Source organism: Capra hircus, chromosome 7 (genome assembly GCF_001704415.2).
Source record: "Capra hircus breed San Clemente chromosome 7, ASM170441v1, whole genome shotgun sequence".
Classification (NCBI taxonomy): domain Eukaryota; kingdom Metazoa; phylum Chordata; class Mammalia; order Artiodactyla; family Bovidae; genus Capra; species Capra hircus.
Window position 1 is genome coordinate 67,577,312 of NC_030814.1, and position 19,527 is coordinate 67,596,838.

General features: G+C 38.0%; 2 protein-coding genes across 2 annotated transcripts; both read right to left on the reverse strand.

The window, feature by feature from the left end:
• Positions 8,629–9,589, reverse strand: LOC102169667 (olfactory receptor 2L8-like). The gene has a single exon (XM_005683278.2). It carries the CDS (start codon positions 9,562–9,564, stop codon positions 8,629–8,631), a length of 936 nt encoding a protein of 311 aa, XP_005683335.2. The 5' UTR covers positions 9,565–9,589.
• Positions 17,799–18,734, reverse strand: LOC102169380 (olfactory receptor 2M2-like). The gene has a single exon (XM_005683277.2). The coding sequence runs from the start codon at positions 18,732–18,734 to the stop codon at positions 17,799–17,801; it is 936 nt and encodes a 311-aa protein (XP_005683334.2).

Here is a 19,527-nt window from a genome sequence, read left to right on the forward strand (position 1 = left end):
CCAGGACTGATATCCTTTAGAATGGACTGGTTGGATCTCCTTTAGAATGGACTGCTTGGATCTCCTTGCAGTCCAAGGGACTCTCAAGAGTCTTCTCCAACACCATAGTTCAAAAGCATCAATTCTTCAGTGCTCAGCTTTCTTTATAGTCCAACTCTCACATCCATACACGACTACTGGAAAAACCATAGCCTTGACTAGACGGACCTTTGTTGGCAAAATAACGTCTCTGCTTTTTAATATGCTGTCTAGGTTGGTCATAACTTTTCTTCCAAGGAGTAAGCGTCTTTTAATTTCATGGCTGCAGTCACCATCTGCAGTGATTTTGGAGCCCAGAAAAACAAAGTCAGCGACTGTTTTCACTGTTTTCCCATCTATTTCCCATGAAGTGATGAGACTGGATGCCATGATCTTCGTTTTCTGAATGTTGAGCTTTAAGCCAACTTTTTCACTATCCTCTTTCACTTTCATCAAGAAGCTCTTTAGTTCTTCACTTTCTGCCATAAGGGTGGTGTCATCTGCATATCTGAGATTATTGATATTTCTCCTGGAAATCTTGATTTCAGCTTGTGCTTCTTCCAGCCCAGCATTTCTCATAATGTACTCTGCATATTCATGAGGTCTCAAAGAGTCAGACACAACTTAGCAACTGAATAGCAACAACAATAATATTATCAACTATATTTCAATTTAAAACATTTATTAAAAATAGTTACAAATTCAGTAATACTGCAGGGTACAAAAGCAACATGGGAAAATCAGTTGTGTTTTTGTGCACACATAGATAAACTGACAAAACAATCTTGTTTATAATTACATCAATGAGAATAAATATCCAGTAATAATTTTAACCAAGGAATTTAAAGATATGTACTGAAAACTATAAGAAAGTAATGAAAGAAATGAGAGGCCCAAAGAAGTGGAAAGATATTCTATGCACACAGGTAGGATAAATTGATGTTCAAATATAGAAACTACCCAAAACAGCCTATAGATTTCCTGAAATCTTTTTCAGTACTCCATTTAAGGAGATAAACAATTCTATAGTTTGTATGAAACTACAAAAGACCCCAAATAGCTAAAGCACTCCTGAGAAAGAAAAAAGCTGGTGGCATTACGCTCGCTGATTTCAAACTGTATGGTAAGGTATACCAATCAACAAATGACATACTATTGGCATAAAAACAGACACACAAATAAACTAAACAAAATAGAGGTCCAAGAAATAAACCCACAGATATATGGTGAATGAATATACTAAAACGGAGCCAAGAATATTCAATGAAAAAAATTTGTGTTTTCAAAAAAAGGTGTTGGGAACACTATGTAGGTACATGCAAAAGGATGAATCTGGAGCAATATCCTATCTCATACACAAGCGTTATCTCAAAATAGATTAAAGATTGAACATAAGATTTGAAACCAAAAGAATCCTAGAAAAAAACAAAGGCAGTAAGACACTAAAAGCAAAGACAATAGAAACAAAAATAAACAAGTGGGGCTACTTAGAAAAAACAAAACAAAACAAAACTCTGCACAGCAAGGAAAACCATCAACAAAATGTAAAAGCAATCTTCCAAATGGGAGAAAATATTTGAAAATCACATATTTGATACAGAATTAGTGTCTCAAATGTTTTGTTAAAAACTCATATGAGCCCATAGTGAAAACACAAACAATAGTACTTAAAAAAATAATCAGAGGATCTGAGTAGACATTTTCCAAGGAATCCATACAGATAGCCAACATGCTCACCTTCAATAATCATTCAAGAATTTCAAATCAAAGCCATAATGATGTCACGTAACACCTGTTAGAATGGCTGACATCAAAAACAAACAACAACTGCAGGTAAGGATAGGGAGCAAGGGGAACCCTTGTGGCCTTTGGTGGAATGTATATGCAGAGTACATCATGAGAAACGCTGGGCTGGAAGAAGCACAAGCTGGAATCAAGATTGCTGGGAGAAATAGCAATAACCTCAGATATGCAGATGACACCACCCTTATGGCAGAAAGTGAAGAGGAGAATGAAAAAATTAAAGCTCAACATTCAGAAAATGAGGATCATGGCATCTGGCCCCATCACTTCATAGCAAACAGATGGGGAAATAGTGGAAACAGTGTCAGATATTATCTTTCTGGGCTCCAGAATCACTGCAGATGGTGACTGCAGCCATGAAATTAAAAGACGCTTACTCCTTGGAAGAAAAGTTATGACCAACCTAGATAGCATATTCAAAAGCAGAGACATTACTTTGCCAACAAAGGTCCATCTAGTCAAGGCTATGGTTTTTCCAGTGGTCATGTATGGATGTGAGAGTTGGACTGTGAAGAAAGCTGAGCGCCGAAGAATTGGTGCTTTTGAACTGTGGTGTTGGAGAAGACTCTTGAGAGTCCCTTGGACTGAAAGGAGATCCAAACCAGTCCATTCTGAAGGAGATCAGTCCTGGGTGTTCTTTGGAAGGAATGATGCTAAAGCTGAAACTGCAGTACTTTGGCCACCTCATGTGAAGAGTTGACTCATTGGAAAAGACTCTGATGCTGGGAGGGATTGGGGGCAGGAGGAGAAGAGGACGACAGAGGATGAGATGGCTGGATGGCATCACCGAGTCAATGGACGTGAGTTTGAGTGAACTCCGGGAGTTGGTGATGGACAGGGAGGCCTGGCGTGCTGCGATTCATGGGGTTGCATAGAGTCGGACATGACTGAGCGACTGAACTGAACTGAAACTGGTGCATCCACTATGGAAAACAGTAAAACATTTCCTCAAAAACTTAAAAGTAAAACTACCATATATATGATCCAGTACTTCCACTTCAGGGTATTATCTGAAAGAAATAAAAACTACTAACTCAAAAATATATCTGCATCATTATTTACAATAGTCAAGACTTTGAAACAACATATTTGTCCATTGATGAGAGAAAAAAAAATATATAATTTGGTCAAAAAATAAAGAAAATTCTAACATTTTATACAACATGAGTGAACTATGAAGACACTGTGGTAAGTAAAATAAGTCATACAGACAAAGACAAGTACTATATGATCTCACTTTTATATGAGATTTAAAAGTTAAAAAAAGAAAATGCTGAGAAGAGATTGGTGGTTACCAGAGGCAAGAGTTGGCAGTGGGTGAAATGGGTGAAGGTGATCAAGAGATACAAACTCCCAGTTATCAAATAAGTAAGTCATGGGGATGTAATGTATGGTATGATGGCAATAGTTAATAATACTATAATATATATTTAAAAACTGTTAGAGTAAGTGTTAAAAGTTCTCATCATAAGAACAGATTTCTACTTGTTGTAACTTCATTGACAGCTTCCCAGGTAGCACTAGTGGTAAAGAGCCCACCTGCCAATGCAGGAGATGTGGGTTTGATCCTGGTCCAGGAAGATCCCCTGGAGGAGGGCATGGCAACTCACTCCAATATTCTTGCCTGGAATATCCAATGGACAGAGGAGCTTGGCGAGTTATAGTTCATAGCATTGCAAAGAGTCGGATATGACTGAAAAAACTTAGCACCCACAAGCAGCATGCATGATATTCCCTTATCAGTTACAATGAAAAGTCTATGTTAACTAGACATACCATGGAGATCATTTTATAATACGTATGTATATGAAAATACTATCTTGTATATGTTGAACTGATATAACCTTATATGTTAATTATACCTCAATTTAGACTTCTAAAAAATAAAATTATTGGCATGTTTCTGGGCCCTAGAAGAGATAGGACACATGACCACGGAGCACTCAGTGACATTGCACCTGAAATGGTCCATTAAAATCTGGGTCTTTCAGACCCACCAAGTGACACAGGACCAGCAGCAGTCCCTATAAGATGGAAGTGGTTATCTGGGACCAGGCCAAAGCAGGACCAGAGGGCCCAAACTGCGTGTACATGTAGCCCAGGGAAAGCAGGAGAGTAAAGGTGTTTTCTTTCTGCACTCCATGAATCCCGCTGGTTTAATACATAATTACAACCAGGGTGAGGAGAGGTCTGTTGTGTCTGACTCTTTGCAACCCTGTAGACTGTAGTTCACCAGGCTCCTCTGTCCATGGAGATTCTCCAGGCAAGAATACTGGAGTGGGTTGCCATGTTCTCCTCCAGGGGATCTTCCCAACCCAGGGATCAAACCCAGGTCTCCCGCATTGCAGGCAGATTCTTTACCATCTGAGCAAAATTAGGCTGTAATCACAATTTTTCAACTTGTTTCTTCCTTTAACAAAGAGATGGGAATACCAGACCACCTGACATGCCTCTTGAGAAACCTATATGCAGGTCAGGAAGCAACAGTTAGAACTGGACATGGAACAACAGACTGGTTCCAAATAGGAAAAGGAATACATTAAGGCTGTATATTGTCACCCTGCTTATTTAACTTATATGCAGAGTACATCATGAGAAACGCTGGGCTGGAGGAAGCACAAGCTGGAATCAACGTTGCCAGGAGAAATATCAATAAGCTCAGTTATGCAGATGACACAACCCATATGGCAGAAAGTGAAGAACTAAAGAGCTTCTTGATGAAAGCAAAAGAAGAGAGTGAAAAAGTTGGCTTAAAGCTCAACATTCAGAAAACTAAGATCACGGCATCCAGTCTCATCACTTCATGGGAAATAGATGAGGAAACAGTGGAAACAGTGGCTGACTTTATTTTTTGGGGCTCCAAAATCACTGCAGATGGTGATTGCAGCCATAAAATTAAAAGATGCTTGCTCCTTGGAAGGAAAGTTATGACCAACCTAGACAGCATATTACAAAGCAGAGACATTACTCTGTCAACAAAGGTCCATCTAGTCAAGGTTATGGTTTTTCCAGTGGTCATGTATGGATGTGAAAGTTGGACTGTGAAGTAAGCTGAACGCTGAAGAATTGATGCTTTTGAGCTGTGATGTTGGAGAAGACTCTTGCAAGTCCCTTGGACTGCAAGGAGATCCAACCAGTCCATCCTAAAGATCAGTCCTGGGTGTTTACTGGAAGGACTGACGTTGAAGCTGAAACTCCAATACTTTGGCCACCTGATGGGAAGAGCTGACTCATTTGAAAAGACCTTGATGCTGGGAAAGATTGAGGGCAGGAGGAGAAGGGGATGACAGAGGATGAGATGGTTGGATAGCATCACCGACTCAATGGACATGGGTTTGGGTGAACTCCGAGAGCTGGTGATGGACAGGGAGGCCTGGTGTGCTGCAGTTCATGGGGTGGCAAAGAGTTGGACACGACTGAGCGACTGAACTGAATGTTTATTTTCTCCTGTTATGTAAAATTCCTGATTTATCCCTTTAATGGTTGTCTAGTGATTTACCATATGGTATATTGAAACACACACAGACATTTCCTTTTTGTTGAACATACATATGTATATATTCAAAATACAACTTTCCTGTCCTTCCCTATCTCTTGTAGTTTGCTCAAACTCATGTCCATTGAGTCAGTGATACCATTCAACCATCTTATCCGTTGTCACGCCCTTCTCTCTTGCCCTCAATCTTTCCCAGCATCAGGGTATTTTCCAATGAGTCAGCTCTTTTCATCAGGTGGCCAAAGTATTGGAGCTTCAGCTTCAGCATCAGTTTTTCCAATGAATATTCAGGGTTAATTTCCTTTAGGATTGACTGGTTTCATTTCTTTGTAATCCAAGGGACTCTCAAGAGGCTTCTCCAACACCACAGTTGGAATGGTTCAATTACTCAGCGCTCAGCCTTCTTTATGGTACAACTCTCACATCTTTCCCTGACTACTGGAAAAACCATAGCTTTGGCTAGACAGACAGACCTTTGTTGGCAAAGTGATGTCTCTGCTTTCTAATACGCTGTCTAGGTTTGTCATAGCTTTTCTTTCGAGGAGCAAGTGTCTTTTAATTTTATGGCTGCAGTCACCTTCCACAGTGATTTTGGAGCCCAAGAAAATAAAGTCTGTCACTGTTTCAATTTTTCCCCATCTATATGCCATGAAATGATGGGATCAGATGCCATGATCTTAGTTTTTCAAATGCTGAAGTTTTAAGCCAGCTTTTTCACTCTCCTTTCACCTTCAGCAAGAGGCTCTTTAGTTCCTCTTCACTTTCTGCCATTAGGGTGGTGTCATCTGCATATATGAAGTTGTTGATATTTCTCCTTGCAATCTTCTTTACAGCTTGTGTTTCATCCAACCTGGTATTTGCATGATATACTCTGCATATAAGTTAAATAAGCAGGGTGACAATATACAGCCTTGACCTACTCCTTTCTCAATTTGAACCAGTTCATTGTTCAATGTCTGGTTCTAACTATTGCTTGTTGTCCTGCATACAGGTTTCTCAGAAGGAAAGTAATGTGGTCTGGTATTCTCATTTCTTTAAGAATTTTCCGCAGATTGTTGTGATCCACACAGTCAAAGGCTTTAGTGTATTCAGTGAAGCAAAAGTAGATGTTTTTCTGGAATACCCTTGCTTTTTCTATGATTCAGCTGATTTTGGCAATTTGATATCTAGTTCCTTGGCCTTTTCTAAATCCATCTGGAAGTTCTCAGTTCATGTATTGTTGAAATCTAGCTTGAAAGATTTTGAGAATTACCTTGCTAGCATGTGAATTGAGTGCAATTGTGCAGCACTTTGAACATTCTTTGGCATTGCTTTTCTTTGTGAGTGGAATGAAAACTGACCTTTTCCAGTCCTGTGGCAACTGCTGAGTTTTCCAAATTTGCTGGCATAATGAGTGCAGCACTTTAACAGCATCATCTTTTAGGATTTGAAATAGCTCAGCTGAAATTTCATCACCTCCGATAGCTTTGTTCATAGTAATACTTCTCTATGGCCCACTTGCCTTCACACTCCAGGATGTCTGGCTCTAGGTGAATGATCACACCATCATGGTCATTAAGAGCTTTTTCGTACTGTTCTGTGTATTCTGGTCACATCTTCTTAATATCTCCCACTTCTGTTAAGTCCATATAGTTTCTGTCTGCTATTGTGCCCATCACTGTATGAAATGTTCCATTGGTATCTCTGATTTTCTTGAAGATATCGCTAGTCTTTCCTACTCTATTATTTCCCTCTATTTCTTTGCCTTGTTCACTTAAGAAGACTTTCCTTGTTATTCTTTGGAACTCTGCATTCAGATGGGTATACCTTTCCCTTTCTCCTTTGCCTTAAGCTTCTTTTCTTTTTTCAGCTGTTTGTAAGTACTCCTCAGACAACCATTTTGCCTTTTACATTTCTTTTTCTTAGGGGTGGTCTTGATCACTGCCTCCTCTACAATGTCACAAACCTCCACCCATAGTTCTTCAGGCACCCTGTCTATTAGATCTAATCCTTTGGATGTGTTTGTCACTTCCATAGCATAATCATAAGGGATTTGATTTAGGTCATATCTGAATGGCCTAGCGGTTTTCCCTACTTTCATCAATTTAAGTCTGAATTTTGCAATACAGAATCCATGGTGAGAGCCACCGTCAGCTCCAGGTCTTGTTTTTCCTGACTGTATAGAGTTTCTCCATCTTCAGTCACAAAGAATATAATCAATCTGATTTTGGTATTGACCATCTGGTGATGTCCATGTGTATTGCTGTCTTTTCCGTTGTTGTATAGGGTGTTTGCTATGACCAGTGTGTTCTCTTGGAAAATCTTTGTTAGTCTTTGCCCTGCTTCATTTTGTACCTAAGGCCAAACTTGCCTGTTATTCCAAGTATCTCTTGACTTTTTGCTTTTGCATTCCAGTCCCCTAGGAAGAAAAGGACATCTTTTTTGGGTATTAGTTCTAGAAGATCTTTTCTTGAAATATAGATATATATCTCAAGAAAATTTACTAAGGTTATTAAATTTAGGCTACTCTTGCAGCTTAAAATGAACAAGGAATTCTCACTGACTAAGGGGAAGCAAATAAACTCTGGGGAGTTCCTGAGGTTTCATTCAAGAAAAGGGAAAAATGTTAGGGAGAGAAGGGCAGCATCTCATAATTTCCCCAACTGTTCAGTATACTACATATAGGTGTTATTCTTCTCTTTTAAATTACAGTATGGAATTTGTATCCATTTAGTTACAGTGATTTTAGTAACTAATTATGAGTCAACTACACAATAAGATATTTATACAGTAAGGTATGAGCTTATAACACCTAATACATATTTAAATGACTTTATCTCATCATCTCATAGTTTAAAATGCACTTTTCCTAGCATCTTGTATTATAAAATATACCAATTTATTTTAATGTTAAACTTTGGAATTCACCTAAACCTAGTTCATTTAAAATAATTTTTATTTATTGTATTTCAATTTATATGCTCATTTTAATAGTAAGCCAACTCATGGAATTTTAGTTCATCTTGAGGTCCAGAGTGAATTTATATTTTATTAGAGAAAATTTCTAAAAACTTCATACATTTCAAATAATATTTAACTTAACATGTAAACTAATTTTCTTATATTTTTCCTAACATGATAATGTCCCTGTGAGAAGTTAAAGACCTCCATTAGAAACCTGGAAATCACATGTGAGAAGTTTTATTTACATAGGGTTGCACTCACCCTGGTTTCCTGAACCATGCAACACCTTGGTATTTAAACTCTGAACTGTAGTTTAGTCCGTGGTCATAAGCATGTTCTTTGCACAGCTGAGAAGTTTTCCTCATCTACTAAGATACCCCACATCTCGCCATCAACTTCATGAGAGCTGCCACCACCTCCTTATTCCTCAGGCTGTAGATAAGGGGGTTCAGCATGGGAGTGAGGATGTTGCTGAAGAGAGAGAGAGCCTGGTCCTGCTCTGGACTATGTGAGGAAGTGAAAGTCATGTAGATGAATATGTTTGGGCCGAAGAAGAGACTTACCACAGTTAGGTGGGAAGAGCAGGTGGCCAGGGCTTTTTTCCTGCCCTTGACAGAGTTCATACGGAGGACAGTGAGGAAGATGAGTGTGTAGGAAGCTATGATGAGACTGAAAGGCACAACGAGCAGTACAATGCTTGTAACCACCACCACTAACTGATACACTGAAGTGTCTTCACAGGAAAGCTTAATGAGGACTGGGACCTCACAGAAGAAATGGTGGATCTCCCTTGACCCACAGATGTGAAAATGCATAGGGTAGACTGTATGGATAAATGAACCTATGGAGCCTCCAATCCAACATCCAGCAACCATGTGCAGACAGAACCTGGGGCTCATGATGGTCAGATAACGCAGTGGGATGCAGACAGCCACGTAGCGGTCATAAGCCATGAGAGTCAAGATGAGGCATTCTGACATTCCCAACATCAGGAAGAAGAAACTCTGTGTTCCACAGCCAATCCGTGATATGGTCCTTTTCCCTGTGAAAAAGTTAGAGGCTGTCTTCGGAACAATGGTAGAAGTTAATGTCAAGTCAATGAGGGAGAGTTGACTGAGGAGAATGTACATGGGTGTATGGAGCCGAGAGTCCCCCCAGATCAAGACAATGAGAAGTAAGTTTCCCAGGAAAGCAAGGATGTAGATGAAAATGACCACGAAGTTGAGAACAGTGGAATGCTGAAACTCAGGAAAGAGTCCCACAAGGATGAAATCAGTTACTGATGACGCATTCCTACCCACCATGCCTCTAAAAGAAATATAACAAGGCCGGGGAACAAATCAAATGGATTAGAACAATGGACACTCAGTACATGTCTTATATCAATATGTGGATCTAAAATTTCATATCTTTCCTCCCAACATTGGACTCTCACAATATGTGCCATCAACTCATCAGAAATATTTAACTACATATTTATTGAGCAATTGCCTAAAACTGTGTTAAATAGAGAATATTAAATGATCAACTTTAGTCCCTCTTTGCCTCACTTGGATTCATCTTGTTTTCATTTTTCTCTCTTTTTGTTTCCACTTGGAGTATCTTATCATAACAATGGATCTACTTTCTGCAAATTTGAACCTCAAAATGTATATATTATTTCTGATAGTCATGGACCCTGATTATTAACTCTTGTAGATTTGGGCAAAAGAAATACCAACTTAATTCACTCAATCAGTTTTGAAAATCACAAATCAATTGCTTTTCAAATTTTTAATGAAATATTCATTGATTTACTTTTTATTGCTAACTGCCGTCAGAAACAGGCTTCCCAAGTGGCACAGGTGGTAAAGAATCTGCCTGCCAATGCAGGAGATGCAAGAGACATGGATTCAATCCCTGGATTGGGATGATTCCCGGGAATAGGAAATGGCAACCCATTCCAGTAATCTTGCTTGGGAAATCCCATGGACGGGGAGCCAGCAGGGTCCATGGGGTCACAAAGAGTCAGACCTGACTGAGCAACTGAGTAAGTATGTATACCATCATAGATGGAGTAATAGCAACTCCTAAACTTACATAATTATCTGCCAGGAGGCCATCAATATTCCCTATTTTTGACCAAATAGAGCTTACATTTTCAGTCTAGAATTTTAGATTTTCCATTACTTGGTCCAAGATACTTTTTAAACCTCAGATTCCATTAATTTTAAAGCAGATAACCCCAATTCCAGTCAAATGTACATTCTCATGGTTTCTCCACACAGCTGAAACTTTGCTTTTATTTCTGCTCAGAATTATCAGTATACTGAAAGCTGAAGAAGAAGAAGTTTTCCTATCCGCATTTCTGCAGTCCCTAATCACATCACACATATAATTATTTGTCATCATAGCTGAGAGAGAGTGTGGATTGGTGTCTAAGGGCATATGCCAGGGGCTGCACGTGCACTCAGTTACTCAGACGTGTCTGACTCTTTGTGACCTCAGTGGACTGTAGCCCTCCAGGTTCCTCTGTCCCTTGGATTTTTCAGGAACGAAGGCTGGAGTGGCTTGCCATGTCCTCCTCCAAGGGATCTTCCCAATCCAGGGACTGAACCCATGTCTTCTGCATCTCTGCCCTGGCAGACAGATACTTTATCACTGGGACATCTCAGGGTATCAGGGTCTAGGATACCCAAATTCAAGCCTAGCCACCTCACTTACTATCTGTGCCTCACTTTCCTCATCTTTAAAATAAGGAATTTAATCAAAAGATTTCAAGAGGGTAGTCATGAGGCTTAGATGAGTTATTATTATATATGTTTATTATAGTTTTCCATGTATACATATTTCTCCTCACATAAATGTTAAGGTTTCAAGTGCTAGGTTTAGGTTTTAGCAATCTATATCTCAATAAAATCAGCACAATAGCTAGAGAAGCATATATTGTCAATGAATATTTAACCAGAAAGTTGAACAAACCCCATGGAGTCCACATTTCCATGTAGAGTATATGACAAATATCTCACTCGATTGGCATTGATGATGAGAGATAGAGCTCTTTCCCTACACGTCATCTTACAGAATAAGACATCTCCTGAATAAGACAGTTGCTGTATATGGGGAAACTTCATATTCTTTACTGTTTCCTCTCAGAAGTGCAGTAATATAGCATAGACATCAAAACAGCTGGAAATCCTGTTCTCTATGAATGCAGCAGGAATTTCGTAATTTAAACAATGACCTCCTTTGGTTTAACGTGATGGTTCACTTCTGAATGTGTTTATCCAGATGATTTTTGTAACGAAATATCAGTTAAAAAAATCAGTCTCATTATTGTTCCTTTAGTAACAACTCTGCTAAAATATAAATTATGAAGGTAATCTTGTTACAAATGATCAGGAAGCACAAATTTTGCTAAAGTCATATTCATATTATTTCAGAAGAGTTACAGAATAGTTCTTGAAATACTTTTACCATCCACTTATTTTTCATTCTACATTTACTTAATAATCACTATATTTTACACATTCTGTACTAGGTGTTGAAGAAGGGGCAGCAATGCATTAAGATACAGTCAATACCTTCAGTGAACTGCGAGTTTATGTATGAAATCATTTATATCTACTAATCACAGAAGAGTGAAATAAGTGCTATAACTAAGTCTCCTATAGGGTGACATGTCAACACAGAAGACAGAGCTAATGTCTGAGTACGATGTAAGTGGATAATTAGGTAAGATTTAATTTGAGTTCTATCTACCTTGTGCTGTGCTTAGCCGCTCAGTCGTGTCTAACTCTTCGTGATCCCATGGACTGTAGCCCGTCAGGCTTCTCTGTCCATGGGGATTCTCCAGGCAAGAATACTGGAGTGGGTTGCCATGCCCTCTTCTGGGGATCTTCCTAATCCAGGGATCGAACCCAGGTCTCCCGCATTGCAGGGGGATCCTTCACCATCTGAGCCACCAGGGAAGCCCCATAGCTGCCTTAGTACACAGCACCTCATGTACATTTAAAGACTGAGGCAACACAGAGTTTGTTGTGGTTAAAAACACATTGATGGCGAAAATCACATTTCCTAAGTAAGTGGGAAACAAATTAGAATTCTTACACACTTTTTGAGTCAACTGTTTTGAACTATATAACTCTGAAAGCCTGAGGTTTTCTCACTCCTGAGTAACCTCATGGAATTCTTAACTGTACGGTCATATCATGCCCCGTAACTTGCCCTGCCCTTTACTTCAATGAGTCGAGACATCCAACTCTTTTGGTATTTTATGTTGAACTCCTATGTCTACTAAAAATATTTGATTTCTTTTGCTAGAATAATACTCAAAGGACTTCCAGCTTAAAGTGAGTATGAGGTATGGCAAACATTCTAACATTCAAACATTCTTAATCTCAGAAATCATCAGTATCCCTGTAACCACCCTATTTGACAATTTGCTTTAGGTCTGTGCTCCTAACTTCAATTACCCAAGCTATGATAAGCTTTAAGATTATGAGTGGTTAACTTCATGACAATGAGAATACAACTGGCAAAAAGTTAATGAAGATGACCAAGTCAGTGTTTGAAAACGTTGGAGCCAAAACTTTAAGAAAAAACATCCACATGTGTTTAATTTTTTTACTTGATACTTTTACTTAGCTTTTTATAAATTCTTATTAAATAATAACCAACTACCTGAAAACAAATTGTTGGTTGGTGTTTAGGAAGTAGAAATCAAATTATACACGTATTTTTTAAATAGAACAATCCACTATCACTTAGTAAATATTTCTCTATTATTTATTTAAGTTTTCTCACAAAAGTGGATCAATTTGATTAGCTTAATTCAATGGAATAAGTGCTTACTGAGAGTCAACTCTGAATATATTTCCATTATTTCTCTAATATGGAAGATAAATCTACTTAAAAAGAGGACAGTGTGATATTAACCTGTAGAATTTTATTGACCTTTTAAGACTTTTTACAATGATATGACTACTATATCATTTTAGGAACAGAGTTTGTCCTTATTGTTAGCATACTTTGAGGTCATACCTATTATGGGTTCATACAAGGCAGATGGAAATGAAATCACAACTCAATCATCAAACAGCTTTTCTAAAGCAACAGGATTAATTCAAGAAATTATCAAGAGATTAAATTGTTTCCTGAGTTTAGGTGCATTTTTGGATATCAGTTTTGAGTCTAAATGAATAGTAATTCTCATTCTTAAGTGTTTTACTTGACATCATAAATGGTACCTGCCTAGTATTATGCTGTGTTTGATTATATGAGTATTTATGACTCATTATTTAAGTGATATAATTCGGACAGATAGTCAAACAGAAATGTAATTCTATGTAGCTTTCCCTTAGACCTCAATCCTGGGAAGCCTACGGTCAGATTTTTGTTTCCCTTTGACAAATACAGTCACCAAAATCTGACATTTGAGGACTTAATGACAATCATATAGATCCTCTACAGAATTTCCATTACGAGGCAAGGTTTAAAACTCCTTATTTTTTCCCAGTTTCATATCTACCTTAAATTCTATTTATCTCCAGTCTCCTCTGCCTCTTGGAATTGCTGATAACTTCCAGATTTTCTGCGATCAGGCACACCTTCTCACTATGTGGCATTAGCCTTTTATTTTGCATAGAAAAGTGAATGCAACTGACTTGATGTTGATGGTGAGCCATGCATTTTGAAAATGAGACCAGTGGCTATGATTCTATGATACTATGTATATTAAATACTGGTTGGTATATCAGCAAAGATCTAGATAGAAGGCTTAATAATTTCCCATCAAGGGTCTGGAGACCTTGGTAGTGAATAACCTAGGGGAACACAGTCCCCAGACTTTAATTAATTTTGATTCCAGATTGTAATAGGAAAACTTAGAAATTAATTGGCAAAAGTTAAAATGTACAAAAATATTTCTCATCATGGAAAAACATTCAGATGGTTTAAAATATTTTTACATGATAAACCACAAGGCAAATGATGAATTTCCATCAGGGACATGTAATCTGCCCTATGATAAATTTCAAAAAGAGAAGGATACTCAATATTCAGTATTTCTACACTTACCTCACCCCCCCAAGAAACTTCCACCCATTTTTATATGATTCTTTTAGCCAGTATGACTTATAAAGAAGTTAATTGCATAGCATTTTGATTATATAGCTTCATTTTAACATACTGCTGCTGCTGCTGCGTCGCTTCAGTCGTGTCCGACTTAGTGCGACCCCATAGACGGCAGCCTACCAGGCTCCTCCGTCCCTGGGATTCTCCAGGCAAGAACACAGCAGTGGGTTGCCATTTCCTTCTCCAATGCATGAAAGCGAAAAGTGAAAGTGAAGTTACTCAGTCTTGTCAGACTCGTAGTGACCCCTTTAACTGCAGCCTACCAGGCTCCTTCACCCATGGGATTTTCCAGGCAAGAGTACTGGAGTGGGGTGCCATTGCCTTCTCCGTTTAACATATTAACATATGGTAAATAAAATTAACTGAGATCAGAAGGACCTAAATTAATGGTCATCCCTCCAACTTTTTAACTGTAAATTTTGTTCAAGTAACTTAAATTTCTGAGTTTTAATAATGTTTGTGAACATGGGCATAGTAAAGCTGCCTCACTGGGCTGTGTTTTATATAACCCGTTGAATTAACAAAATTAATGGAATCCTTGTAATGTTTCTCAGAAAGTCAATGTGAAGTCTGTCTTGGTTAATTATTACCTGGTTTTGAGGGTATCTTTTGCATATCTAGAGCAAAACATAGTATCTAAAGACTTAATGTTTCCTATCTCTAAAAGCAATCTGACTGACTATGACTGAATATTTACCCATAAAGGCTAAAAAATAATTTGCAAAATAATTATCATGAAAACCAGATTGTTTTGAAATATGCACTTTGGTTCTTTAAAAACAACTAGAATTGTCAAAGGAAATAAAAAAATCAGGCAAATATATTCAGAAAAAGTTGGGAAAGTAATGTACCTTAGTTAAAAAAAGGATTGGAAATAATTGCATAATTTTATGTTTCATCAATGAAAATGCAATTATAAATTAATATGTAGTATTATGGCAATATCAACTCTTTGCATACAAATGTATAAATTAATAAGTGTTTAATTTGTACAAGTAGTATGAACAAACATACCATACACTACTCTGGATTTTTGATCAAAATTTCTGCCTTGTTATATTGAATTACTCCTTTGTATGTGTGCTTACACTTTCATGTTATAATGCAGCTGTTTGAGAACAAAGATAACACTAATTCATCTTTATATCATCTGTATTTAGAGTCAGCGAACTACCACCAAATCTGCCCTGCTGCATATATTTGTATGGCCCATGGCTCAGAAAATTGTGTGAAATTCAAATTTCAGTGTCCATCAGGAAGGTTTATTAAAATACATTCATTCTTATCAATTTCCATATTAGCTACAGCTGCTTCTATACTTTCAGAGTTGGTTAGTTGTGGCAGAGACACTATAGATCATAAAGCCTAAAATATTAAATATCTGAATCCTAAAAGAAAAAGTTTGTTATCTTTATAAGTTTATTAAAAACATATTCACTAACTGTTAGTGAATATGAAATATGACATTAATTTTATTCTCCATTTTAAGAATGAAGGGATAATCAGGCTGGTGATATTCCCTAGACTGGTTTCATTCCAATGATGGGTATATCTTTCCCCTTCTCCTTTGCCTTTAGGTTGTTTTCTTTTCCCAGCTCAGAAAACCCTCCTCAGAAAACCATTTTGCCTTTTGCACTTCTTTTATTGGGGGTCGTCTTGATCATTGCCTCCTCTACAACGTCACAAACCTCCACCCATAGTTCTTCAGGCACCCTGTCTATTAGATCTAATCCCTTTAATGTGTTTGTCACTTCCACAGCATAATCATAAGGGATTTGATTTAGGTCATATCTAAATGGTCTAGTGGTTTTCCCTACTTTCTCCAATTAAAGTCTGAATTTTGCAATATGGTGTTCATGATGAGAGCCAGTCAGCTCCAGGTCTTGTTTATCCTGACTGTATAGAGTTCCTCCATCTTCAGTCACAAAGAATATAATCAATCTGATTTTGGTATTGACCATCTGGTGATGTCCATGTGTATTGCTGTCTTTTGTGTTTTTGGATAGGGTGTTTGCTATGACCAGTGTGTTCTCTTGGAAAATCTTTGTTAACCTTTGCCCTGCTTCACTTTGTAATCTAAAGCAAAACTTGCCTGTTACTCCTAGTATCTCTTAACGTTTTGCTTTTGCATTCCAGTCCCCTAGGAAGAAAAGGACATCTATTGGGTGTTAGTTCTAGAAGGTGTTTTCTTGAGATATAGATACATATCTCAAGGAAATTTACTGAAGTTATTAAATTTAAGCTACTCTTGTAGCTTAAAGTGAACAAGGAATTCTCACTGTCTAAGGGGAAGCAAATCAACTCTGCAGAGTTCCTGAGGTTTCATTCAAGGGAAGGGAAAAATGTTGGGGAGAAAACAGCAGAAGGGCAGCATCTCATAATTTCCCCAATTGTTCAGTATACTACTTGTAGGTATTATTCTTCCCTATTAATTACGGTATGGAATTTGTATCCATTCAGTTAATGTGATTTTAGTAACTGATTATGTGTCAACTATGCAATAAGATATTTATACAGTAGGGTATGAGCTTATAACACCTAATACATATTTAAATGACTTTATCTCATCATCCTGTAGTTTAAAATGCACCTTTCCTTAGCATCTTGTATTATAAAAGCTACCAGTTTATTTTAATATTAACCTTTGGAATTCACCTAAGCCTGGTTCATTTAAAATATTTTTTATTGATTGTATTTCAATTTATCTGCTAATTTTATTTTATGTTTTAATCTTTATTTGTTTATCTATTTAATTTAAATTTATTTATTTTAATTGGAGGCTAATTACTTTACAATATTGTATTGGTTTTGCCATACATCAATGTGAATCCACCACGGGTATATACATGTTCCCCATCTTGAACCCCCCTCCCGCCTCCCTCCCCGTACCATTCTTCTGGGTCATCCCAGTGCACCAGCCCCAAGCATCCTGTATCCTGCATGGAACTGGACTGGTGATTCATTTCTTATATGATATGATACATGTTTCAATGCCATTCTCCCAAATCATCCCGCCTTCTCCCTCTCCCACAGAGTCTAAAAGACTGTTCTATACATCTGTGTCTCTTTTGCTGTAGTAAGCCAGCTCATGGAATTTTAGTTCATCTTGAGGTTCATATTTAATTTATATTTTATTAGAGAAAATTTCTAAAAACTTCATACATTTCAAATAATATTTAACTAATTTTATGTAATATGTAAACTAATTTTCTTGAATTTTTCCTAACATAATAATGCCTCAATGAGAAGTTAAGGACCTCCATTAGAAACCTGGAAATCACATGTGAGAAGTTTTATTTACATAGGGTTGCACTCACCCTGGTTTCCTGAACCATGCAACACCTTGGTACTTAAACTCTGAACTGTAGTTTAGTCCGTGGTCATAAGCATGTTCTTTGCACAGCTGAGAAGTTTTCCTCATCTACTAAGATACCCCACATCTCGCCATCAACTTCATGAGAGCTGCCACCACCTCCTTATTCCTCAGGCTGTAGATAAGGGGGTTCAGCATGGGAGTGAGGATGTTGCTGAAGAGAGAGAGAGCCTGGTCCTGCTCTGGACTATGTGAGGAAGTGAAAGTCATGTAGATGAATATGTTTGGGCCGAAGAAGAGACTTACCACAGTTAGGTGGGAAGAGCAGGTGGCCAGGGCTTTTTTCCTGCCCTTGACAGAGTTCATACGGAGGACAGTGAGGAAGATGAGTGTGTAGGAAGCTATGATGAGACTGAAAGGCACAACGAGCAGTGCAATGCTTGTAACCACCACCACTAACTGATACACTGAAGTGTCTTCACAGGAAAGCTTAATGAGGACTGGGACCTCACAGAAGAAATGGTGGATCTCCCTTGACCCACAGATGTGAAAATGCATAGGGTAGACTGTATGGATAAATGAACCTATGGAGCCTCCAATCCAACATCCAGCAACCATGTGCAGACAGAACCTGGGGCTCATGATGGTCAGATAACGCAGTGGGATGCAGACAGCCACGTAGCGGTCATAAGCCATGAGAGTCAAGATGAGGCATTCTGACATTCCCAACATCAGGTAGAAGAAACTCTGTGTTCCACAGCCAATCCGTGATATGGTCCTTTTCCCTGTGAAAAAGTTAGAGGCTGTCTTCGGAACAATGGTAGAAGTTAATGTCAAGTCAATGAGGGAGAGTTGACTGAGGAGAATGTACATGGGTGTATGGAGCCGAGAGTCCCCCCAGATCAAGACAATGAGAAGTAAGTTTCCCAGGAAAGCAAGGATGTAGATGAAAATGACCACGAAGTTGAGAACAGTGGAATGCTGAAACTCAGGAAAGAGTCCCACAAGGATGAAATCAGTTACTGATGATGCATTCCCACCCACCATGCCTCTAAAAGAAATATAACAGGGCCAGGGAACAAATCAAATGGATTAGAACAATGGATACTCAGTACATGTCTTATATCAATATGTGGATCTAAAATTTCATATCTTTCCTCCCAACATTGAACTCTCACAATATGTGCTATTAACTCATCAGAAGTATTTAACTACATTTTGTTGAGCAATTGCCTAAAAGTGTGTGAAATAAAGAATATTAAAAAGAATGATCAAATTAGTTCTTCACCTCACTTAGATTCATCTTGTTTTCCTCTTTCTATTCTTTATTTTTTCTCTCTCTTTGCTTTTACTCAGAGAATCTTATCATAACAAAGGGTCTACTTTCTGCAAATTTGAACCTCAAAATGTATATATTATTTCTGATAGTCATGGACCCTGATTATTAACTCTTGCAGATTTGGGCAAAAGAAATATCAACTTAATTCACTCAATTTAATTTTGAAAATCACAAATCAATTGCTTTTCAAATTTTTAATGAAATATCCCATTGATTTACTTTTTATGCCTAAGTGCCATCCGAAACAGGCTTCCCAAGTGGCACAGGTGGTAAAGAATCTGCCTGCCAATGCAGGAGATGCAAGAGACATGGATTCAATCCCTGGATTGGGATGATTCCCGGGAATAGGAAATGGCAACCCATTCCAGTAATCTTGCTTGGGAAATCCCATGGACAGAGGTGCCTGGCAGGCTACAATCCATGGTGTCGCAAAGAGTCAGACTTGACTGAGCAACTTAGCAGGTATGCATACCATCATAGATGGAGTAATAGAAATTCTTA

Coding starts and splice junctions, on each gene's coding strand:
- LOC102169667 (XM_005683278.2), bottom strand. CDS start 9,564: ATGGTGGGTAGGAATGCGTCATCAGTAACTGATTTCATCCTTGTGGGA.
- LOC102169380 (XM_005683277.2), bottom strand. CDS start 18,734: ATGGTGGGTGGGAATGCATCATCAGTAACTGATTTCATCCTTGTGGGA.